This window comes from Filicampus tigris, chromosome 5 (genome assembly GCF_054856515.1).
Source record: "Filicampus tigris isolate MCC_2025a chromosome 5, RoL_Ftig_1.0, whole genome shotgun sequence".
Classification (NCBI taxonomy): Eukaryota; Metazoa; Chordata; class Actinopteri; order Syngnathiformes; family Syngnathidae; genus Filicampus; species Filicampus tigris.
This window is the reverse complement of record NC_141221.1, coordinates 28,022,501-28,048,047: the sequence shown is the minus strand read 5'-3', so window position 1 is coordinate 28,048,047 and position 25,547 is coordinate 28,022,501. Positions and strand designations below refer to the sequence as shown.

The 25,547-nt window shown below is 39.7% G+C and overlaps 1 protein-coding gene across 3 annotated transcripts in view; it reads left to right on the top strand.

Moving 5' to 3' along the window:
• The first annotated feature begins 661 nt into the window (after positions 1 to 661).
• pias2 (protein inhibitor of activated STAT, 2) overlaps positions 662 to 25,547 on the top strand; it is a 107,966-nt gene continuing 83,080 nt past the window's right edge. The window contains exons 1-6 of one of the 3 annotated variants that reach the window (XM_086031352.1): positions 677 to 777; positions 960 to 1,045; positions 1,200 to 1,325; positions 11,510 to 11,681; positions 20,084 to 20,171; positions 20,250 to 20,300. In XM_086031352.1, the coding sequence (XP_085887478.1) occupies positions 11,570 to 11,681; positions 20,084 to 20,171; positions 20,250 to 20,300 (251 nt within the window). In that variant the 5' untranslated portion in view covers positions 677 to 777; positions 960 to 1,045; positions 1,200 to 1,325; positions 11,510 to 11,569. Of the gene's footprint in view, positions 778 to 959; positions 1,046 to 1,199; positions 1,326 to 11,509; positions 11,682 to 20,083; positions 20,172 to 20,249; positions 20,301 to 25,547 lie in introns of those variants that run through there. The other 2 variants (XM_086031353.1, XM_086031354.1) reach the window with 2 other exon arrangements.

Sequence of the window (25,547 nt, the reverse complement as noted above, 5' to 3'; positions counted from 1 at the left end):
CCGTGCCTGCGTGGGTTTCCTCCGGGTACTCCGGTTTCCTCCCACATTCCAAAAACATGCATGGTAAGCTGATTGGACTGTCTAAATTGCCCCTAGGTGTGATTGTGAGTGCGGATGTTTGTCTCTGTGTGCCCTGCGATTGGCTGGCAACCAATTCAGGGTGTCCCCCGCCTACTGCCCAAAGACAGCTGGGATAGGCTCCAGCACGCCCCGCGACCCTTGTGAGGAGAAGCGGTACAGATAATGGATGGATGGATGAATTAAAGTACTTGAATTTACCTTAAGTTATTCTTTAATTAAATGTAATTCATTTTATTGATTGGATTGATTTTAAATTGCCCAAAGATGATTATTTTGTATTTTCGTCTGATTGAATGGTTGTTTTAAAAAAAATTAAAAATAAATGAGACGCTACAGTTACTCAGTACTTGAGTAGTTTTTTCACCAAGTATTTTTTTACATTTACTCAAGTAATTATTGGGATGACTACTTTTTACTTCTACTTGTGTCATATTATTCTGAAGTAACAGTACTTTTACTTGAGTACAATTTTTGGCTACTCTACCCACCTCTGATTGTATTGTATTGTAATGTTAATAAAGTTTATTTTAAAAAAAAACTGTGGTTGGAGGCTGTCCCAATCCAAAGTGATCTGTCGCCCCGCCCCCTTTGCGCCCTTGTTGCGCACTTCGCCTAAATCCGTATCCATGGCCTCCTCAACCGAAGCATATTACACTTCATTACGGATTTGTAATTGCAGGAAACTCACGACATTCAGTAAGATTTCTTTACTTGTGTCGAAAAAAGGTCTCTTGTCGTGTAAATATCGATTATTATAAAGTTTATCATATGTATTAATAATTAAAGCATGGTTAAATTCGCGTTTTTACCTAGATGTTTTGTCTTAGTTTTGCTGCCGTACTCAGCAACCTTCTGCGCATGCGCCGCATTTCCTGCAGGAGCCGCAAATACTCCAAATATAATGGAGCCATAGCTTTCATCGACTGGAAGACAGAGCCCGAGTTTAACCTTACTACTACTTTACGTAAGTTTTAATATAATAAAAACCCCCAACAACCCGTGCCGCCATGGTCGCTGACGCTGGGCCATAATAATTCGATGACGTCACATGCAGTGTCCCAATTCTGCAATTTTGTACACTTGTAACATGCGAACATCGAACTCTTCTTGATCTTCAGCGAAGACCGTAGAGTGCAATTAAGGGTATTGGGATCGGGCCCAAGAACCGCCCCACCAACCTGGAAGTAATCACTAGTGTAGTGATGAACGACAACAAGAAGATGGCGTTCGACGAGGAGTATCCGGTAGGCGAAAAGAAAAATGTTCATGTCGACTCCATTATGTTTCCCTGCCATCTGTTCCGACAAAGTGTTTAACTCTCTTCAGTTCATACGTTTTTAAGCCGGACACCATAAGTAAAGAAGGCTGCATTTTAACATCATGTATGAAAACGTTTTGTTGTCAGTCTGACTGCTAGCAGCTAAGCCGTGTCTTGATGGTCTAATCATACTGGTTCATCATCCTGATGCTTAGTCGTTATGGAATTTAAGATTTCCGACAGTATTATATTGGTATTGACACTTAAACAATCCCCGACTGTCACCAAAGTGCACCAAACTACTCAACATGCACCTGGGCGCTATATTCGAACTACAGTATTACGTGTCTGTCTACATCTAAAATTGTGGTAGATACCTCAATTATTGATTTGAATTGAATGATTTGAATTTATTTCGAACATGTAAACATTGGGCTTTTTACATGTACACTTTACCAAAAAAAAAAAACTACAACAAAAAATAACCCAAGACAAAATAAATGTAATACACTTGTGAAGACAAAAAAATACAAGCAAACATACCACAGAAACAAAGCATCAACGAAAGAAACACAAGAGAAAGTTACACAGTAGTCAGCAGTCATTGTAAATTAAATATCCATTATAGGCATATAGGCTCCATGTTTGAAAAGGAGTAAGAAGTATGAATTTATCTAGTCCTACCCCTTTAATCTGCCTTACATTATCAATATATTAATCATTTGTCACAATACAGTACAGTAATTCTATATCATATAATAATGCACATTAATAATATTCCAATATTGATGATAATAATAATAATAATATAGCATAGTCATTGTTACAAGTCAATAAGATTTTCGTCTTTCCTATACTTCTCAAAAACGTTGATTTTATATTTCACATACCTGTCAACTGGTTAGTTTTCCCCGTATTTTATATGTTTTTTGATCATTTCAAATTGTGTACGCCGTATAACAATTTTTGTACTGGAAAAAAAAAATTACCGATCTCGTCTTGCCCATTTTGGCTGTATAATCCGGAGCGTCCGTTAGCGATTCCGACTGCAAACTTTGGCCAACTTTCACGAGCAAACCCCCCCCTGTTGAGTGATGAACACTGTACTTCTATATAGAAATGTCCGTTCCGTTTCCCCCAGCTCTCCCGCTGAGCGATAAATACTGTGTAAGATTATATACTGTGTAAGATTATATACAGAAATGTACGGGCAAATTACAATTTTTGTAAGATTCAGCACAGCCCGGGGTTGACAGGTATGATTTCTTTTTGAACTGGTGTATGTTTGGACATTGTTGTAGGTCATTATTAAGTCTGTTCCAGATTTTTACTCCCAATACAGATATGCAAAAGCTTTCCATTGTTGTCCTTGAGTACTTTATCTCTAAGTTATACATTCCCCTCAAACCATAGCCGCCCTCTCTCTCTGAAAATATATCTTGGTTCCTGCCCGGAAGTAAGTTATTTCTCGCTTTATATAATAATAGTACAGTTTTAAATTCCACAAGATCAAACAATTTAAGAATTTTAGATTGTAGAAACAGTGCATTTGTGCTCCAAGGTGTCCAACTTTATGGATTGCTCTTACAGCTCTTTTTTGCCATATAAACAGAGATTGCAGTGAACTCTTGTGTTTCCCCAAACGTCTGAACAGGAATTTAAGTATGGTAATACTAGAGAGCAGTACACGATGTGTAATGATTTCTGGTTGAGAAAATGTTTTACTTTTGATAAGATGGAAATGCCTCTTAAAAGTTTGGATCTGACATGTTTAATGTGCTGTTTCCAGCAGATTTTATTGTCGAAAATGACCTCTAGGAATTTAATATCTTCTACTCTTTCTATCTCTACACTAGGGGTGGGCGATATATATCGTCATCGATATCATCGCCAATCTTGCTTTCACGATGTGTAATTTTACATTATCGAGTATTAATACTGCCTCGAAAAGCGAGTCAGCCGACGCATGCAAAATATGAGGAAATGTTGAAAATCAGTGTGCATTGACGGCAGAGGAGGAGGAAGTGATAATCATGCGCTGAATCAGCGGGCAGGATCCGGTCATGTGACTCTATCCGCACTGCAGCCGAGCTGTTTCAAATATGGATTGTCAAGCGGGGATTCATTCGCGACGCGCAAATCCACGCCGTCCGTAATCTGTAAATGGTTTGGAGTTGACAATACTGACGTCAGTGGGAGTAACATTGTTAGATATGCCAAAACGGTCACCGAGAAGAGCAATTCTGTTGCACACAAGCCATATGGATTAGAGGAAAACTTGGCGACCACGCAAGCATGCAAAACAAAAGCTTAAACACACACACTCAGAAAACAGTCACCGAGTTAAACCAACAAATATAAACGCACACACACTCAGTACTTTAGCGAGCAAGTCAAACATGACAGCCTGGATGATCGGTCAACATGATCGGTCAACATTCAGTCTACACGCTTGTAGTCCGCATCATTCATAACTAGCCTGTATTCCCGAGGCATGTTGCTCAAATTACGACGGCTTATTAGTGTGACGCCAGAATACACCCAAACATGAATATAGTCACAAGTCTACATATCACAGTGATGAATTAGTGGGAAAATGCACTTTTTGGTAAATTGCAGTTTTGATATTCAACTTTATTCTGAATACGGTGGCCAATGTATGAGAATGGTGTTGTCATGACGTCTTTTTTTTCTCTCGCTGGGTGATACTTCTGTCACACGTCACATCAAATAATTTTTTTCACATTGTGATTGCTATAGTTAACACCTTTTTCTCATTCTTATTGCTCTAGTAGTTGGCAGTGGTGCACCAGTTCTTACTGGAGCTTTAAATTTCATATTATGGAATAACAGCTGATACATTTAAATGACCTAAATATTCCCAAAAATCAATGTAAGTCTATACATAATTTTTTGTTTTTCATTGTTGAATATTGCCGTAGAACAGCGGTGCCCACACTTTTTCAGCCTGAGAGCTACTTATGACGTGACCGAGTAAAAATGATCTACCACCTACTAAAAATGCAAAACACATTATTTATAAATATATTGAGAATTATTTTTATATGCACCGTATATGCTGGTGTACCTTGCATGACTGCATCAACCTATATAGCACAATACAACAAAAAAAATGTTTTGTGATTACCTTACCTTGCACTGAATGGAATCAGCCAGGGACGTATAGTCCGGACAGTAGCTGCTGACAGTAACTGCCTCAAGCAGATTTGCAGCAACAACAATCCGCCCATTCGCTCCATTCGGCGCGTATAAAACAAGTCAACTTTTTGCACACTACGCTAATGCTATCAATATTGCTGTCTGTAAAGTTCAAGAACTGAAAAAAAAAAAAAGCCGCCGAGTGAACAGGACGCCGTGTGTGTCCTAGTATGCCCGAAGCTGACTGGCTGCCTTGAGGCGGAACGGCAAAAAAGGTGACTTGTTTATACGCGCTGTGGCATCACAAGGGCGCGTGTAGTGGAGGGACGCTACCTTCCATTTGAGAGGCCGGTGCCACACATTAAAATGGCCGACAGTGCAGGCACTACATTTCCCAGCATGCCTCACAACCCCAACAGGTGTAGCTGCTTAAGCCCCTTGATTAAAGCTGGTGTGACTGGATGGCAGGGAGAAGGTATAAAAACCAAGGAGCCGAGACAATGGGAGAAAAAAAAAAAGAACCGAGAAAGGACTGGACAGAAGCACGCGGGAGCAACTTGCTCAACGTGGAGGAAAGTGAACTTTGAGAACAGACTTTAGTTGGAACTTTTTGTAATTTATGAAAACCTAAGTTGATACCTTTGCCAACTTGACTTTTTCCACGTAGTGTTACGTGACAAAGATAATAAACATTGATTTTGTTGAAACTCTGGTGTAAAAAGATTCCTCTTGCCCTGGTGGACCCCTCGTTCTGTCACCGGCTGAGTGGAGCGAATGGGCGGATTTCTGGTGCTTTGCTCCGCGCGAACTACATTGACTCCAATTGAAACGCACTGCCAGAAACGCTCCCGAAACGCAGTTGGTGCGAACGTAGCAATACAGTAATGAGGACAGATGATAGGCTGGTGATCTACCCACGATGCCTTTGCGATCGACCGGTCGATCGACGTAATGGGCACCCCTGCCATAGAATATCATTGTTTTGCAGAAGCTGTATTTAGCAATTTAAAAGAGATGTTGTTCACAAACGCTGTCTATCCACAATTGGTCTGTGAAGCAAGTGCAGATTTTAAAATATTTTTTGTAGAATATCATAAAATTAATGGTATCGACTTTTTTGAAAAAATATTGAGATTTTTTTCTGCACGCTGCGCGGCACTAACAAACAGACAAACATGTCTGCTATGTGGAGTTTGCGTCTTGTAATATATACCATGAAAAGGGACCTCGCGGGGGGAGCATGGCCAAAAATTTCAACACAACCAACTTAATCCGACATTTGAAGAACAAGCAATTGAGAGACTATGGTGAGTTTACGAGGCTCACTGCATTGAATAAAGTCAAGGAGGAGACAGCAGCAACAATCAAACAGCAGCTAACGCAGCCCATGCTTACCAACTCAAACCCATATCACCGCGACAGGTAAAAGCTAACGCAAATAACCAGGAAAATAATGAAATTTATCGGACTTGATGACCAACCATTCTCCACCTTGATGTGCTAGCGTCATCCTTGAGTGCTGCGCTCAGCTTGACTATGCTCGCATTCAACGTTGTTTTGAAACAGTTGCCTTCCAAGTCGGGGGCGTCACTTCAAAAAGACAGCAACAACAATGGCTATCGTGCCTACTACAACCATAAAGGGACCGAGATGACTAAACGATGCATTTAATTGTATTGCGAAAACAATCTGGAAAGTTGCGGCTAAGGGGGAACGTGCGTGAGTTGCTCCTCTACACACACGTAACATACTTTTCTAAAATTTGTCAGCCCCCACCCCCCGCCCCAAAAATTGGCGGTTATGACCGGTCCGGCCCTGGGACGGACTGCCCGGCTCTGGTCCATTCATATTTTACTTGCTTGATTTTAACTTGAGTGGGATGCCAGGGTCAGATATGGCAAACTTGCGCTAGCATATCAAAGACAGGGAACTCCTTTACTTGTACACCACGTCTACATCCGGAGGTGTTTAATCGGGTTATCATACTGCAAAAATTAACTAAATTAAACTAAAAACGGGACTTATAGTCCGGAAAGTTTGTTGTAAAATACTTTTTGGAGCATATTCAGACTAAAACCAAGTAAAATTATCTGCCAGTGCAGCAAGATATGGTCAGGTGTGGTCAGTGCCCACCCACGGACACGCTCTGCCCACCCAAAGAAAACTGAAATGTAGTTCTGATGGCAGAACCCACATATGCATGTCCATACTATTCAGTTATGGTTGTGTTCTAAATTTTAACCTTTGTTTTTGTTGTTACATCATCTTTCAACTTCAAAAAAAAAAAAACATTGTCCCCTGTATGTCCATATTGTTCAGTTATGGATGTCTTCTAAGTCAAATAAAATCAAATCAACTTTTATTTGTTGAGCCCAAATACAACAACAGTTATCTCAATTAAGGAGAAAACAAAACACGTTTTAAGGTGCAGTAGCCCTACACTGATTTCGACCTACTTGAGCATTGTAGCACTTTTTTGCCCCCCCAGGTAAGACTAAAGCCCACCCACACCTGGCATCCTGGTAACACCCCTCCCCACCTCCATTCTTATTTTCTCTATTCTTTTAGATCATTTCGTACCCTTCCTTATCAAAGTCGGTACCTTGTTCATCCTTCATCCAAGTTTATGAGACAGCAATTATATTAAAAGGCTGTATGAACTGGTTTGGATAACTTTCAGAATATAAAACTAACATATAGGCTTCTATTATTAAAGTGAATTATATAATTTTTTTGTGTAGGGTTAATTGTATTGTTATATTGTTCTTCTGGTTTAATACTTGCAACTATTGTTGAAGTTATGGAAAAAGTTGTTTATTGGATCAATGTAATTTTCCAAGTCCTGTGGGTGGTGTTCAGTGCATTTAAAGGTGTTTAGTTATTGTTCATTATTTTCCACAATTCTTTGAGTTAATTGGCTGTCACTGATCCAAGAATGTGATTTGTTTGTTGTTATCCGGAGTGTAAGTATCTATTTAAAAAAATTTTTTTTTAGTTATCTTGGTGAAGGGTTAGTTACTATTGAGTGCTTTGTGTGTGCTGGTGCAGCAGGGAATGATCAGTCTGTCCTGTCGAAGGTACGTGATCTCACCTCTCCCTCTTGCTGCTTTCAGTTCCGGCATCAGTTCCTTTCTCTTTCTTCTGACATCCTCTCTGTAGTCTTCAATGATGAAGATCTTTGTCCCTTTGAGAAATTTGGCTTATTGGAGTACAGTAGTTTCCCACAGATTTGAAATCTACTTGGGTGGGTGGACGCCGCGGAGGGGGCGGGGCAAATTTGTTTTTTTTTGTTATTTTACACTTCATATCGTGCATTCTAGTGAATTTTCATAGTAAAAATTGTGACCACATTACTCAGTAACACCACATTTTTTGCACTTATTTTGTATTAAAAATAAATAAATTAATAAAATAAGGCTGTCATTGGATTGTAAGAGAAAAAACTGGATCCTGTTGCTACGTCTCCTCCTGCCTGATTTGCGGCGCGTAGCCGCCTGAGCTACACAAGCGGGGCGGGTTTATGAAGGGTTTAAAGCCGTGCAGCAGGTGGGGTGATGAGAGGGTGTCTTATTCAGTTGAATAGCTGAATATTATTTGGCAGCAAACGGTTGTACCCCAAAGCTGCAAAATAAAACTACCAGGGTGTATTTTAATATCTATATTAAAGGTATTCCGTCGATTCCTTGCAAAGACGACAAACTGCACACCGTATGCGGCAGCTTTGGATTTTGGAGACGTGCGCAGCAAAGCGGCTGCGTAGGTGTGCAATCACTTCCAGTAGTCGCGATTAGTCGACTAATCGGATAATATAAATCTCGGCAAATCGCAGCAGCAAGTTGCTGTTCTTATAATAACCATCAGTCGCTTACAGCTTGAATTTTATATGTACAAACTGATCATAAAGACAATTAAGACCATAGTACATTCAATCTGTATTAATCTTTGTAATTTAAGACATCATTCCTGACATGTTTATAAATGAGGGAGCAACTTAAATTGATGTCGATATTCTGGCCCTAAAATTTTTAGCTATACCGGCAATTATTTAGTGTATTTTCAAATGGAACCAAAACTATGCACTATGCAGAGGTGTACTAATACAGTGAAATTATCTGTAAATACAAAAATAAATACTGTACTTGTATACGTATTTCACTCTTAGCATAAAGATTTTTTTTAACAGAAGGTTGTGAAATCAGAGGAGTAAATTGGGAAAATCCACTGTGCTAAAGAAAACAAAAATAAACACTTGTATTGGTTTTTATTTTTGTCTGAAATTAACCTTTATCCAAAATGTTTTTTTTTCTTCACTAGTATACATAATTTAAAAGTAGTAAATTGATCTTTTTTCTCTTCTCTTTTTTCAGCTCCAACTCCCTGAATTTGTTGGAATAGTTGGAAAAACTCTGGTGAAAATTTTCCCCGCTCTGACAAGATTTAGCCCTGCTTCAATGATCTCGAAGTTTAGCCTCATCTCGTTTTATGGCTGACAAAAGGGCAATAACATAACAGTGCTGAAGTTTCAGACGGTCGACGTCACTCACACCGTTCTCGTTACGGAAGTAAATGTGGTGCAGCATGTCGGTTCATTTTGACAGTGGAGTGACTCGGTCAGAGGTAGAAATACAGTTATTTGGTGAAAATGATGAGGCCAGGCTAATTCGATCTCATTTTATGGAGACGTCACTAAAGTTGACGTCAAGTCATAACTGCGCGTAAAAAATGAGCCGATCGCCGTGGCTGAATTATTACTCCCACCGTAAATGTCCACTTTATGCTTAATGTTTCAAGTGGGATTAAATTCAAGTGGGATTAAATTCAAGTGGGATTAAATTAAAGACAAATATCTAGTCAAAACTGCAGAGTCCATCTCCCCACTGTCAGCACTGATCGCTCCGACCACATGGAGCGCATTTTTGGCTTCCTACGTCAATGTCGGATGTATGCGACCTGGAGGTTCAGACTGCGGTCACAATGGAAAAAAAATCCCATAGGTATCCAATCTAGGACCACATATGAAAGTGGCCAAAAACTTTGACTTACTAAGAAGACATGATGCAGGTTTTTGAGACAAATAACATGCACTTCAATCGGACACTTAGCATTTATTTTCCCAAGCCACGCAGAGCCGCAACATTAGGATGAAAGAGCCACGGGTTGCCGACCCCTGATCTAGGCCTTTAGTGGATTTTAGCCATCGTATTTACATTAATTGAATGTTAACATTAAACACAATACATAATAATGAGCATAATAATGAGCAGGACGCTTTATAAAGATATATTTTCATGGCATTGCCTGGAGACGCAAATGGCACCAGTTTGCGAGTGGTAGTTTGTCAAAATTGGTAGTCGGCAAATCAAAGGTGGACCAGCCTATAGGCGATTACTATCTTTTTCCGGCCAGACAAATAGGCGGATGGACGGATGACGGATGGGTACCCCGTCTGTAGGCGATAAACGGACCGCAAAATTTTAGTTAAATGCCCAGCTCAGACATTTACATTATTTTTAGGCTTGTGCAGGCTAAAATGAAGCACCCACACAGCTACATCATTGTTGGGTATGTTCATGACTTCTCTCATCTAGAAACAATACTATTGATTTATGACCTCCTTAAATGCAACCAGTGGAGAACAAGCTTGCTTGTCACCAAATAATTTACTCGTTCAACTTCTATTTGAAGTTATGACGTTTGGACATGTCACAATGCTAACCTGTCAGTTGAGCTCTCAGCTGTCTCAACTCTTTTACTATGCTGTTTAGCAAGGAGGCGTTTTTATATCGGGCAAGTCACTCATATGTAGGAGCATATTTTTGGCTTGCCTGTCCCTCCAAACAAGTTGTGAAGACAAAGCCACCGCTCTGTCTCTGCCTGTAGGAGAGCTGTGCGCAACGGAGGAGACGTGTTAATGGGTGTGTCCGTGACACTAACCACATTGCGACGAAAAAAAGAGTAACATGTAACATGTAAAATAAAACTCAGCTACTACTGTTCTATTTGGTAATATATTAACTAGGGATGTCACAATATCAGCAATATCGCGAGATTAAAATTGCCACAATATATCTTGCTGTTCATGATATTAAGAACAGCAAATCTGTTTAAAAGTCCAAGTTGTTTTCCATTTGTGCAGTTTCAGCACACGCCTTTGGCAGTTTCTTGATGGAACATGGAAACAAATGGCCATACAGGCAGTCCTCGAATTACGACGTTTCGATTTTACGACGCCCGTGCCTCCTCCTCCATTTTGTCCCCAGCACGAGAGTGACTACGTTTACATGCAGTCAATATTCGATTTAGGTTCAAAATTCCGATTTCTGAGACATTCTGAATATCCCGTTTACATGATTGAGCGGACAGAGTTGCCCCGGCATTTGAATATCCCACTGTGTACAGCGACACACGACGTCATGACTCAAATGGACGTTATTTCTGCTTATTACTTTCAACTGTCAATAAAACACTTGATATTCATGTCACTCACCACAGGAATGAAGCAGCCGGTTTCCTCCTCACTCCAAAAGTGTGCTTTTGTACTGTGTCTCTGAGCTTGTTTACCTCTGCTTGTGCATTTGCGATGAATTTCGCGCCAAACAAGCACTTCCTGTACTCCAAAGACCAGCATGCGGTTGAGCAATGAGCATGCGCAGTGTCTCGATCGTTTCTATTTGTGCGCTGGCAGTATCTTTGCCTTTTTTGCCCTCCTCTCCTCTTTCTCCAGCCACTTCTCAGCAGTAATACTAAGTACAGCATCTTATGCTTTTTATTTTAATGTATTTTCATTTTTTTATACAAAGTATTTTGACGTAAATTTCAACTTTAACGGTGAAATCCGACATACGCGGAAATTTGCAAATTCACATCGCCAGTGTAGGAACGGAACTCGTTCGTAAAATGAGGAGTCCCTGTCAACTGTGAACATGTTCGTGTCAATGTTAACATAGTAATTGACAACCTTTTCATTGTTCCTCTCGTTTGAAAGATGTATGACCTCTGTTATTTCTGCAGGAGTCATTGCTGTAAAAGACTTCAACTCTTGACCGGTAGAGCAACCCTTCCACAAGAACCATGAATCTCCAGCACCCTGCACCCCAAATACCACCTGTTCACCCTGATGTGCAGATGAAATCTCTGCCCTTCTATGATGTACTGGATATACTCATCAAGCCCTCCAGCTTAGGTCTGTCTGTTTGTGTGCTTATTAAACATGTCTGCTATTCTCTGTGGGATATATCACTTTAGGGTTTGTTGATGAAGGAATTTTCTATTAATGTACTTAATTTACCAAACCAAATTATGTGCTTCAGTGCTATGTGAACCTCCCAAGTCAAATGCTGTCGAACAATTCGCAGATCAACCGACATTATTCAAAAATAAAATCTTGCACAAAAAACTTTCAACAGTTAATTGTAATACTTTTTAAAGGTTTAGTCATAGTGGTTTGCTTAAAAATGTTTTTTTTTCTTTCTAGTTTTAGTCATCTAAATTGTTTTAGTCTAAACTTAGTCGGCTAAAATATAATGTAAATAACTTTTTTCTTTTCATTGAAATTTAAGAAATTTAGTGACATCCAGGCTTTGATGTCCAGCGGGACATAGATTTGGCAGTCATCCGCATAGCTGTGAAAGGAAATGCCGTGTTTTCTAAGGATGGAACCCAGGGGCAGCAAATACAAAGAGAACAACTAGGGTCCCAAAATAGAACCCTGTGGAACACCATACGAAAGAGGGGCAGAGAGGAACCTAGGCTAACAGAAAAAGTCCTGCCAGCGAAATAGGATCTAAAGCACTCTAGAGCGCTTCCACAAATGCCCACTTGGTGTTGGAAACGAGTCAAAAGAATACTGTGGTCCACCATATCAAATGCTAAAGTCAAATCCATTAAAACAATACATACATAGTCTCCAGTGTCATTTGCCAGGAGGATGTCATTAAAAATACATACTGGTAATAGGGCTGACTCTGTGCTGTGCATCTTCTTGAAGCCTGATTGGAAAACCTCCATGACATTATGTTCATCCAAGAAAGATTTTAACTGTGAGCGCACCACTTTTTCCAGAATTTTAGAAATAAAAGACAGCTTGGAAATAGGTCTAAAATTGGATAGCACACCTTGATCAAGGCCAGATTTCTTAAGCAGGGGTTGCACTACAGCATGTTTAAAATGTTGGGGGACTACACCAGAAGACAGGCTGCTGTTGATCATGGCCAAAACCGATTCACCAATACTCGGGAGAATCTCCTTAAAGAAATGAGGAGGAACGGAGTCATAGGGGGAGCCAGATGGCTTAATATGGGCAAACCACATCCTCCAAAAATGCCAAGGAAACCGCCTCAAAGGAATCGAACACTGCGGAACAAGGGACACGAACAGAGGGGTCAAATGTGGCGTTTGAAAACAAGAGCCCTAGCTGTTGCAACCTTGTCAACGAAAAACTGCAAAAATCTATCGCACATTTCAGAGGATGAGTCTGTACACATCGGATGACGGGGCTTCAGAGTCAATTGTTTTAAATAAAGCACATGGATTATGGCGATTTTCCTGAATCAGACTAGACAAGTGGTCTCTCTTGCTCTCCTTCACCTTTCTTTGGTAACGACGCCAGCAGTCCTTTAGGATTTGTTAAGTTTGTTTACATACATAATCAACATCCACACACATTGCTTTGTTGCCTCTTTTACCCTGTTCGTCGCTGTGCAAGTTGTCAATCACTCACACGCGCACGTACACACTAGGGCTGGAACGGCTTTTGAAAACTGTTTAAACGGTTTGCTTCGATAGTTCGCATGTGTCCCGTTGCTTCATAGGCACATGCAACGCCTAATCACATTTGTTAATGAGCCGCTGCAGTGTGTACAGAACCGCTAAAAATAGCTCTCATGCTTACCGGTGTTGAAATTCCTTCCTACTCGTCGAGACGCCCTGCCAATGCCCAGTGTGCCAATAAGTGTTTTTGAGGGAATTTTGTAACTTTATGTCCTACCTGTTGTATGTTGGGTGACTATTTTCATTTTTTTTCTTATTTGACTTTTTCATTTCCTCAAAAAAACATTTTGCTTGTGTTTTCCGTCATAGCGTTTAAGCATTGTGTGCTTGCTTGTAGTAGCTTTTGAGCATAGTGTTGATCTGTTGACCACATTCGTCACGCAGTATATGTATACCACACTCATTTGTCTCATTCAATTGTCAGGATGTTCTACCTGCTTGCGCCTTGTATGTATTTTCTGATGTGATTTTTAAAGTTTTACCTGTATGCATCTAAACAAAACAAGCAGAAAGCGCACGGTCGTATTTCGGCCGTCAAATTAGCCTCCGGTTGGAAGTTTCGCACAGATAGGACACAGATTTTGGCAGAACATCGGCACAACCATGCGTTCGGCTAACCACTATCATCTACGCTGCTCATTTCATTTCTTGTTTTATACACTACGCTCACCAGGAACTTAAAGACACTGGGGGCTGGAACCACATACCTGTTTTGAGTGCCACAATTGACAGCGTGACCAGCGTACCAAGTCTGTATCGCTCCAATGCTGGTACAGTACATTGAGGGCGACTTACAACTCCTAGCTTACAACATATGTACATCATATGAGACTTATTTCATAACTTGGGCTGTTATGGAAGAATATTCATTATATCTGTTGGAAAACAACTATGATGAGCTTAGGTACCGGCAGTATTTCACAGGACAAACAGGTTTACCAGCAAACAAAAAAATAAAAACTATCAATACTGAAATAATGATTTTGTCTACCCTCAATTTAGTCACAAATGTACTGATTTAATGGGCTTCTTTACGTGAACACAAAGCTGATATGATATGACTGGATGAATGGCAACAGGTGGATACACAGGCTGATTTTAAGTTTTGCCCTCAAATGGAAGAACATTTCATTTTTCTGCCTGTCAGTAAACATCACTTGCATATCGCTGGCCAAAACCTCAGAAATCACATTTTGGTGAATTTCATATTTAAAAAAACAAAAACAAATGTATACTAATTTTCATTCCACGAGCGTAGCTGTTATTTTTACACATTATTGACCAATCTAAGGTGTTGAAAATAGCTTTCTCTCTTTCACAATGCAATGCTAATGGTTGAACAAACTTGCATTTTTGGGGTCTCCTGAAAAGTGACTATTTTAGAGGTGCAAGGTTTTGGCCCAATGCCAGCGATCTATATAATGAAATACATTTCTGATTATTAAAACAAAAATACACAGTCAACAATAATAATGATGATGATAATGGCACTGTGAACATACAGTATTTGCTTTGATCACTCTTTCACTTTTAACATTATTACAGGCTAAACAAATTGCCTAAAAAAACATGGATTTCCCAAACAGCCATTCCAGCATTGTCCAACCAGGTGAAAGAGGACTGTCACGTGAGGATCGGGATTTGGACCCATATGCAGACATGACACTGAAGTTGAAGAGTAAAAAGTCTATCAACTAAAATCCCAATAATAACAACAAACTAACTAACTAACAAACACTTTCACACTATTTGCCAATGTCTCATCGTCCTTGCCTTGTCCTTGTAAACTATCCTGTGTGCTGTGTTCAGCGCGTTCCCCTCACAACTTATGAAGACAGCGGTTTACTATCCTCTTATGCGGGTTGACTGACTAAATGATCGTCACACTTGAATAATGTTAGGAGTTTCCGAACATAACGTTTGTTTCGTCGTCATTGTCGCGGTGAGCACATTCGTGCTTGCAGTGTGGCCGAGCGCGCTCTGCTCACTACACGTAAACATAGCTGCCGACAGTCACATTTGAATAACGTTATGAGTTTGCGAACAGAACATTGTTCAAAAGTGCTATTAGTTTGTTAGCGTGGACGAGACTAGCGAGAGGCTGAAATGATGTGCAGGCATCAGCTCGGGATAAATCCACTTGAGCAATATATCTGCCGATATGGCTGTATTGTTTCATTTTTAATTTATGAATGCTTCTGTAAAATCCGCAATGCGCTGCGGGCGCTAAAGTTGAAGCGCAAAGTAGCGAGGGATCACTGTACCACCAGAATTTTCGTAGATTTAGGTTAGGGATAGACCGATTTTCGGCCGGGCCGATTATCGGTGCCGGCCGATAATATTGGCAGATTATCGGGGCCAATATTTGGCATTTTTAGGTGATTATCAACATCTGCCTTTTTTTTACATTTTAAGGCTGATAAATTAAAAACTGCTTTATTCGAGCTTCCTGCAGCGTGCTTCTCTCTCTCTGTTTGCTGCATGACTGGCCCTGCCTGCATAAGCAGACTGGCCCGCCAAAGCAACATCTGATTGGTTTCTTTTGCAGTGCGTAAAAGCCAATCAGCATAAAGCTACGTGTTTGCGCTCTGTCTCTTGGACGAGCCACATACACGACGGGAGTCGGTTAGTGAGTAGTTCAAGGTAATGTAATAGACTTCGCCGAAATTTTTGTAAATGTCAGTCGACTATAACTCACTTGTAACATTACTATGAGCCCTTCTATGTCATATAAACACAAGGGGCAGTTCTGCTCGCCACAGTAAGCTGCCTTGCGGCTCAAGCTGACCACTTCCCCAATGTCACAAACAGTTAATTTGCTTTGTGAACGGCATGGCTCCTGAGAGAAGTAAAGTTGCTGATAATATTGGGATTTGGTGATAAAAGGAAGACGTGAGTGACTGCCAGTGTGTGCATGTCTGTGTGTAAGCCACGTAATGAAAAGCTAAACTCAACTTTATTTATAGAGCACTTTAAAACAACCACCGCTCCAATTGCAATACATGGTGCAATAATTGACGGCAAAGTACTGCATGTGAAAGTCCGGTCTTGGAAACATGCTTTATTTTTTCTGGCTAGTAGCTGTATTGAGGATTCACTTTTATGTTTTTGAACTTAAAAACAAAGATGTGTGAAAGCTAAATATTTCAGTTATAGTTTTTTAGATTTTTAGAAAACTAGTTACTGTAAGAAGATGTTTGTTTTCGTTGAACTATAAGACATGCAGCTGAGCCTGGGAGCTCCCTGCACTTTTTTGTGAGACTTAAAACAAAGTTGTCTGTTTTTTAAGATCTAGGAAAGCTTTAACATCTTGTAAATCACTAAAGTTGTTTAATAAACATGGGCTTAAAGGCATTTAAACTAAGTCAAGTGTTGGAGCTTTTATTTTTACCCCTTTTTTATACAAATAAATATCGGCCGCCTTGACTACTGATAATTAGTATCAGCCCTGAAAAAAGCATATCGGTCTATCCCTAATATAGGTGAAACGTACAACCGGAACTGAATTTAAAAGAAATTCTAGGGGGCGCTAGTGAGCCATTAGTTAAAAATGGCATGATAAAATAATAAATGATTCATGATTTCGCCAGACCTGACATGTGTGCAACGTTTAGACCATAAAGATTTGCGTTGTTGTATTGACAAGCTGCCCATTGCCATGGCGACAGCTTTTCATGAAAAATCCCCAACTTCGTACTTTAACATCAGGAAGGTATACGCACTCTTCTGAGCAATGTTGAGGTCGACCTGGTTAACCTGCGAGGAGAAAAACATCAAAGAATAAAACATGGACTTCTTTAGCCAGTAGGTGGCGCTACCACTCGATGAAAAATACATTCGTATTTGTCTTCAGGCTTTGACTATTGTCAAATGTGAGTATTTTTTCAGAAGAAATTATCAAGTGGGTCAAGTTCCAGCAGCTATTGTAATCAAAGCAAATTTATACTATAAAGTAAATTCAAAATGGCAGACTGTTTGGTTTAGGCTATGGCTCCAAGAGACTTGTTTGTGGGCCTTGAACTGTTACATATACCACAAAATTTTCGTAGATCTAGGTGAAACATACAACCGGGGCTGATTTTTTTTTTTTTTTTAATTTATTTATTTTTTATTCTTAGGGGCGCTAGCGAGACATTTTATACAAATTGCACAATAAAATAATAAAATATTGATGATTTCGCCAGGCCTGATGTGCAAAGTTTCGTGAGATTTCGTGCATGTTCAAACCCTCAAAATCAGCTTTGTTTTATTGGTGAACTGCCCGTTGCCAGGGCAACAGTTTTTCACGAAAGGTCACAAATTTTAATATTAGGAAGAACTAAAGGCTCTTCTGAGCAAAGATTAGTTGGACCTGGTTAACCTGCTAGGATAAAAACATAAAAAAAACATGTATTTCCTTCAGCCACTAGGTGGCGCTACCACTATGATTAAAAGTAAGTTCCTTATTTTCTTCAGCCCTTGGCCATCATCAAAAACGAAAAATTTCGAGTAGATTGGATGATCTAAGTAAAGTTAAAATTGCATTTATCGTCACAGTGAAAAATCAGACTTCGCGGCAACGTCATGGCCACGCCCTTCGCCGAAAAGTCACACTATTCGGCATAGAGCAAGACCACCTTCTTGAGGCTTTTCTGACTAATTCTCAGTCGAATTCGTTCAGCTGGCTCCGTGCAGTGAACAGAAATGTAAAAAATGAAATTTTTGGTCGTCACTAGGTGGGGCTATATGTATAACAGAATATTATCATATAGATGTCTTCAGGTTGCGACTGTTAACTATATTAAGGTGAAGTTTGGGATTTTTTGGAGCATGTGCAGGGGAGTTATTAAGGTTTTCCTCCTCCATGGTGAAGGAAAACTTTTACGCAAATTTTGATACCCCGTCATATAGTTTATCGAAATCTAACATTTTTTTCCAGTTGTTGCCCTAGGTCTTAAGATGGCATATCCGAAGTTTGAAGTCAATTGGATGAATTCTCTGTGACATGGGTGCAAAAGTATGCCTCCTGTAAATGTTCAAAAATGGGCCAAAATTGGACATTCGAAAATTCTTAACTCACTTCCTGTTAACTTTAGACTAGAGATGTTTAGGGGGTCAAAAATAGGATTGAACATGCAGAAAATATAATAATAATGATAATAACTAGAGCTGCAAGCAGCTATAAAGGGCCCTCGCAGCCCTGGCAACGTTGGGGTACTGGCACGTTTGGATGCTCGCACATCAGAATTGAATTATCGAATTTATCATGTAGATCTAGTTACAGCAGCTTTTGTAGTGAAGGTGATGCCAAACTTTCATGTAAATTCAAAATGGTGTAATTCCTGTTAGGTTTAGCATATGGCACCAAGAGTATTTTTTGTGGGTCTCTTTCTGTTAGATATACTACCAAATTTTCGTAGATGTAGGTGAAACGTGCAACCGGGGCCGCTTTTTTAAAACTTTCTTGTTGGCGATAGCGAACCATCTTTTAAAGCTTGCACATTGAATAAATAAATACTGATGAATTTAGCAGGACTTCTACGTGTGCAAAGTTTCATCAGGTTTCGTGCATGTTAAAATTCTCAAAACCAGCATTGTTGTATTGGCAAACTGGGCATTACCATGGCAACAGCTTTTTGCGAAAAATCTCAAACTTTGTGTTTTAACATCATGAAGGCCTAAACACTCTTGCAAATATGAAGGAGATCTGGCTAACCTGCTATGAGAAAAACATAAAAGAATAAAACATGTACTTCATTTACCAGTGGGTGGTACTCCAACTACGATGAAAAGCTAGTTTGTAGATGTCTTCAAGTGTAGATTCATCGAATGTGTGATATTATCATGTGGATCACATTACAGCTGCTTTTAAAGTCAATGTGATGCAGAATTGTAAAGTAAATTCAAAATGGCGGACTTCCTGTTAGGTTTAGCACAAGACTCCAAGAGACTTTTTTGTCGGACTTAACCTGTTAGATGTCATGTCATGTCATCTTCCAAACCGCTTATCCTATACAGGGTCGCGGGGAGTTGCTGGAGCCTATCCCAGCCGTCAATGGGCGAAGGCAGACTACACCCCGAACTGGTCGCCAGCCAGTCGCAGGGCACACATAGACACTGTCACTGAGCGGGAATCGATCCCACGCTGCCCGCACACAACTCAGGCGTGTGTACCACTACACTATCAGCGGACAACCTGTTAGATATACCACCAAATTTTCGTAGATGTAGGTGAAACGTACAACCAGGGCTGCTTAAAAAATTTCTAGGGGACACTAGCAAGCCTTTTTTTTTTAAAACTACACGATAAAATAGAAAAATATCGATAATTACTTCGTGCCAGCTTTGTTTTATTGGCGAACTGCCCGTTGGCATGGCGACAGTTTTTCACGAAACATCACAAACATCGTCTTTTACCATCAGGAAGGTTTACACATTCTTCTGAGCAATTATGAGGTCAATCTGGTTAACCTGCGAGGAGAAAAACATCAAAGAATAAATCCCTTTGCCAGTAGGTGGCGCTGGTGGCAGTCGCTGCTTGGGCCCTAATAATAATAATAATAATAATAATAATCCTTACAAAAACAATAGGGACCTCACAGCGGTCGTTGCTCAGGCCCTAATAATAATAATAATAATAATAATAATCCCTACAAAAATAATAGGGACCTCGCAAGCGGTCGCTGCTCGGGCCCTAATAATCCCTACAAAAACATTAGGGACCTCGCAGCGGTTGCTGCTCGGGCACTAATTAAAAAAAGAGCCTGTACGCACAATATAACACAATGGAATACCTAAATTACACATTTTTACTTAACAAGTGTCATTTGTTTTCAGGAGCAAGTACTGCACAAAGATACCATCAAGAAAAGTATTTTATCTTTGCCTTGACGCCACAGCAAGTTCGAGAAGTATGCATATCCAGGTGAACCTTTTTTCAAGAATTAAAAAAAAAACTCCTTGTAATCTAAAAAGTAAAATACTCAATTGTTTTTGTTTACAGGGATTTTCTTCCCGGTGGCAGAAGGGATTATATGGTTCAAATTCAATTAAGGTGAGGCTGTTTGGATTTTCATCAGAAAAAAAAAAGACCTTAGACCATACCTTATACCTATATACCTTACTAAATACCTTAGTGACCTTAAATTCAATTGTTTATGCAGTTGGCTCCATAAAAGAGCTGATATGAGATTTTGCGTACTGATGTTGATGCCGATATTGATGGGCTGTTTAAAAAATAGCAACCCGCTGATAGACCGGTCGATTTCAGATATATTGACCATTGTTTGAAGTAAGAACTTTGATATACTGTACGTGAACATAAATTTAATACCCATTACCCAAAATGTTATTCAAGGCAAAGAAGCAGATCACTACTGAATTGAAATAAGGGTCTTTAATTTGTAACACTGTCAACATAAGGACTGTAAAGTGCACGCAGTATAACAGTCTTCTATTAGATAATGGCGGACATGTGAATTAGCAGTTACATGTACAGTGTCTGTGTATCCCACAAAAATAATTCACGAAATTTGAAACTGCTGTACAGTCAGTGGACATGGCAATTGACAGTTGCACGTCTCTATTTGACGAAGGTGCAATTTACATGTTAAAACGCTGTAATATAATCCCTAAAATTTGAGTGGAAAAAAATAGAACGCTCTTCTTTTCACAGGCCCTAACAGCGTATTTTTGTGTGGATGTTATTTTCATGAGGCACTAAAGCAGGGGTGTCAAACTCATTTTACCTCAGGGGCCACATGGAGGAAAATCTATTACCAAACTTGCCGGACCGGTAAAATCATGGTATATATCTTAAAAACAACAACTTCAGATTGTTTTAATACTGTCCAAAATATTACAAACACAACATCACTATTAATAATAAAACAAGTCGTTTTTTGAAAATTCTGAGGACAAACAACACACCAACACACAATGCCTCAGTGATTCAAAGAACCAGAACAGTATCACAGACCACCGAACTATATCAGGGTGTCATTTCTCAAGCAGAAATGTAGATACAAATAATAAAATCCTGTTGCCCAAACAAGCACAGTCACAAATCAAGAATAGGTTAAATACACAAATTAAATAAATTAAATAAAAAAAACAAAAGCAAATCAACATAAAAATATATAAACATAAAGATGGAACCTGAGGACAGTGTATCCAAATTAGTGCAACTGCAACATGCTGTGAACACGGCAAACATACTGCTTTCCCATTCACTTCTGTGAAAAAATAGGAGGATGACCATTTTTCTTGGAACACTCTGCACTCTACGTCCACTTTTCTCTTTTTTGACAGCGACATATTGGGGTAATGAGGGTGACAAAGTATATAATGCTAACAGTATGGTATGAACTGTTTGCATGCCTAACACAATTGCTATTGCGCCATCCAGAGGACGCAATTGGAACAGCATTTTAGTGAAAAATGTAAGCTCATTTTTATACATTACATCACATATGTCAAAGGCAAGGCCCGCGGGCCACATCCGGCCCGCAAGAAGGTTTTCTACGACCCCTGGGATGATATTACTTTATTATTAGATCCGGCCCGCAGCAAGCCTGTGTGGGTAGCAGAAATGATCGGGTCCTTCGCGCCTGCTGATGACGTCACGCTTTAACATATACTGTAGCGCCTTCCAAGAACACAGACGTAGTTTAACTATCACATTTTATTAGCCCAACCAGCTACTGTGGGCCGCAGCCGACGCCAATGCAGTACGACAACCGTTCAGTCAAGCTCTCCTCTTCGTCCTCCGCTACTCTCGCTCGCATGCTCTCCCATCAAGCGAGCCGCACGATGCATTCATTAACCTCGGAAACAACACAACTTGGCAAGACACAAATTCGACCACAACACAGATAACCCAATTAGTTACACCATTTCTGTAACATATTTCTTTGCATCTATGTTTGCCACCCCCTGGCTGTTGTTATAACAAACATTACCGCTACTTTTGCGAGGATCGTCCTTCGGTCGTCTACCTGTCTATTCAAGACTTCACATCACTTTTCGTGGCTTTCAGAATCGGATTGTGGTGAAGTTATTCGGAGTAAAACACGCTTTATTAAGAAATACTTCATGTTAGAAAGGTCACGTTGCTTTACTATTAGTAATTGTTGGCATTTGATAAATTCATTGAGTTTCTACATAGTGCTGAAATGTCCCACACTGTGAGCAGGCATTGAACTTTCCTCGAGCGCAAAGTGTTGATAGCGAGTGACTTTTAAATTTTTTTTTTTATTTTTCCTCCTTCGACACAGCTCGTAATTTGTTCGTGCCAGCAAACTCAGTAGTTGCAGATTTCACGTGTTTCACATCGTTTGCTGTTGTGTGTAAATGTTTAAAGGTGAGTTTAATCAATTAGGTTCGTGTCAGGTAACTGCTGTACATAATAGCCTAGATATATGTTTTCGTGAGTCATGTCACGTTGATGAACACTAGTTAGTTATTTCGGCTAGTATGCTTACTATTTTAGTGATGAAACGTGTGAATGTGTATCGTATGTACAGTATTGTTTGGCTGTTTAATTGCTTAATACAGTAAATTGTAATGTTTAGGCATATTGTTAACTAATGGATATGCATTGGATGATGTTGCTAGGTTATACTTTGTCTGTGTTGTTGCAGACCACAGTAAATAGACGTGTCAAGTGGAATACGGGCCTGTGTTCTCTGACAGGAGCATCCACATCTATACCTTGCCACTCTAAAATAGAATCAGCTGGAGACATCAAACCAATCATATGATCCTCTCCGTTTTACTTCACATTATGTACAGTTCATACAATCTTGCAGCCCGAGTCAACCAGAAAATTGTTTCCAGTTTGGCAGGAGAAACACAAATGTTCCACTGATCTTGTTTCACTAGACGGGCAGCGGCTTCTTCTCGGGTCATAAGCGGAAGTGACGTACGAGCTGCCTCGCAAAAGTAGCAGTAATGTACTTTATTTTATTTTTTATTTAGTAACTCCGAACATAAAAACACAACCACCAGCGGGGTGACAAACATAGAGGCAAAGAAATATATTACAGAAATATAAAGCGTGACATCATCAGCGGACATTTAAAAAAAAAAATTCAATTAACATTCTATCAGTCCGCCCCTCGGCTTGTGGCATTTTTTTTTATCTGTCATTTGACTTTGACACCCCTGCTTTACATAATCATCTCTCAGGCCGGATTAAACTCGTTTGCGGTCCTGATCCGGCCCGCGGGCCGTACGTTTGACACACCTGCACTAACGTGTTATGTTGATCCGAGTAAGTCTGAGAAGTGTGCTGTAGCGGAGGTTTGTCAATGGAGGGCACTTAACATGCAGAAATTCCTACCTAGCCTTGTCAATGTGAAAGGGCCAAAAATTAAATAATGAAAAATAAATAAAATAAAAATAGTTCAGAATTTCGACTTGACGGCGCCCGTCCCTCTTCCGCCATTTTTCCCCAGCACCGTAGTGACTACGTTTACATGCAGTCAATATTCGGTTTAAGGTCAAAATTCTGATTTCTGAAATAGTCTGTATAACCCGTTAACATGATTGAGCGGACAAAGTTGCTCTGGCATTTGAATAACCCACAGTGTATGGTGACGCACGGCGTCATGATTGAAATGCACATAATTTCCGCTTGTTACTTTCATCTGTCAATAAAACATTTGATATTCATGTCACTCACCACAGGAATGAAACAACCGGTTTCCTCCTCGCTCCAAAAGCCTGCGTCTCTGAGCTTGTTTACCTTTGCTTGTGTATTTGCGGTGGGTTGCGCAGTTTCTTTGTAAATTTCGACTAACGGTGAAATCCGACATAGGCGGAAATTCGTTTATATCGTCAGTGTAGGAACGGAACTCGTTTGTAAATGGAAGACTTCCTGTATATGTATATATGTTTTAGATGAGCAGGATAAATTGTATACAGTTATTGATGATTAAAATTGAGGAGTCTTTCTCTGGCATCTCCACAATCACAATCACTCCTGCAAAAGTTGAGTGCACGCATGCATGCATGGGAGAAGAGCATAGTGCGAAAAAAAGGACAGAGATAAACTTGGATAAAAATAAAATTTATATATTTTAGCTGGGTTAAAGTTCGAAAAAAAAGCGCAGAGATAAACTTAGATAAAAATCAAATTTATCTATTTTTGCTCTGTTAAAGTGCGGGAAAAAAAAGGACAGAGATAAACTTGGATGAAAATCAAGTTTATATATTCTTGCTTGGTTAAAGAACAATTATAAATACAGTGGTATGAGGAAGTGTTTGCCCCTTCCTGATTTCTTATTTTTTTGGATGTTTGTCTCACTTAAATGTTTCAAATCATCAAAAAAATTTAAATATTAGTCAAAGATACCACAATTAAACACAAAATTAAAAAAAATCCAAACCTGCATGGCCCTGTGTGAAAAGGTGTTTGCTGTTTGCTGTTAAAACATAATTTAATGGCGCTTTATCATACCTGAGTTAAATTTCTCTAGCCACTCTTGATTACTGCCACACCTGTTCCCAATCAAGAAATCACTTAAATAGGACCTGCCTGACAAAGTGAAGACCAAAAGATCCTCATAAGCAGACATCTTGCCGAAATCAAAAGAAATTCAGGAACAAATGAGAACGAAAGTAATTGAGATCTCTTAGTCTTGTAAAGGTTATAAAGCAATTTCTAAAGCTTTGGGACTCCAGTGAACCACAGTGAGAGCCATTATCTACAAATGGCGAAAACATGGAACAGTGGTGAACCTTCCCAGGAACGGCCGACCAACCAAAATTACCTCAAGAGCGCAGCAACGACTCATCCAAGAGATCACAAAAGACTCCACAACAACATCCAAAGAAGTGCAGACCTCACTTGCCTTAGTCAAGATCAGTGTTCATGACTCCACCATAAGAAAGATACTGGACAAAAATGGCCTGCATGGCAGAGTTCCAAGACGAAAACCACTGCTTAGCAAAAAGAACATTAAGGCTCGTCTCACTTTTACATTAGTGCAATTGTGCAGTCCTGCACCTGAGCTTATATCGTGCAATACTCAACATTCCCCACTACTGTTAGTCTAGTTTTATTTTAATCAAATGCTGTTCCTTATATTTCACTGCAGCACTGTAGCACTGTCACTTACTTAGAGTATTTTTCCTCTGTTCTATGTACAGGTTAAAATGAGTGTTTCTTCATACTTTATATGTAGATGTATGTTGATGTGTATATACACATAGTTACTGCGTATATTTACATAGGTTTGATTCTGAATGCTTGCCGTTAATGTTATACATTAATGGCTACATTATGCCGCCGTCTCTG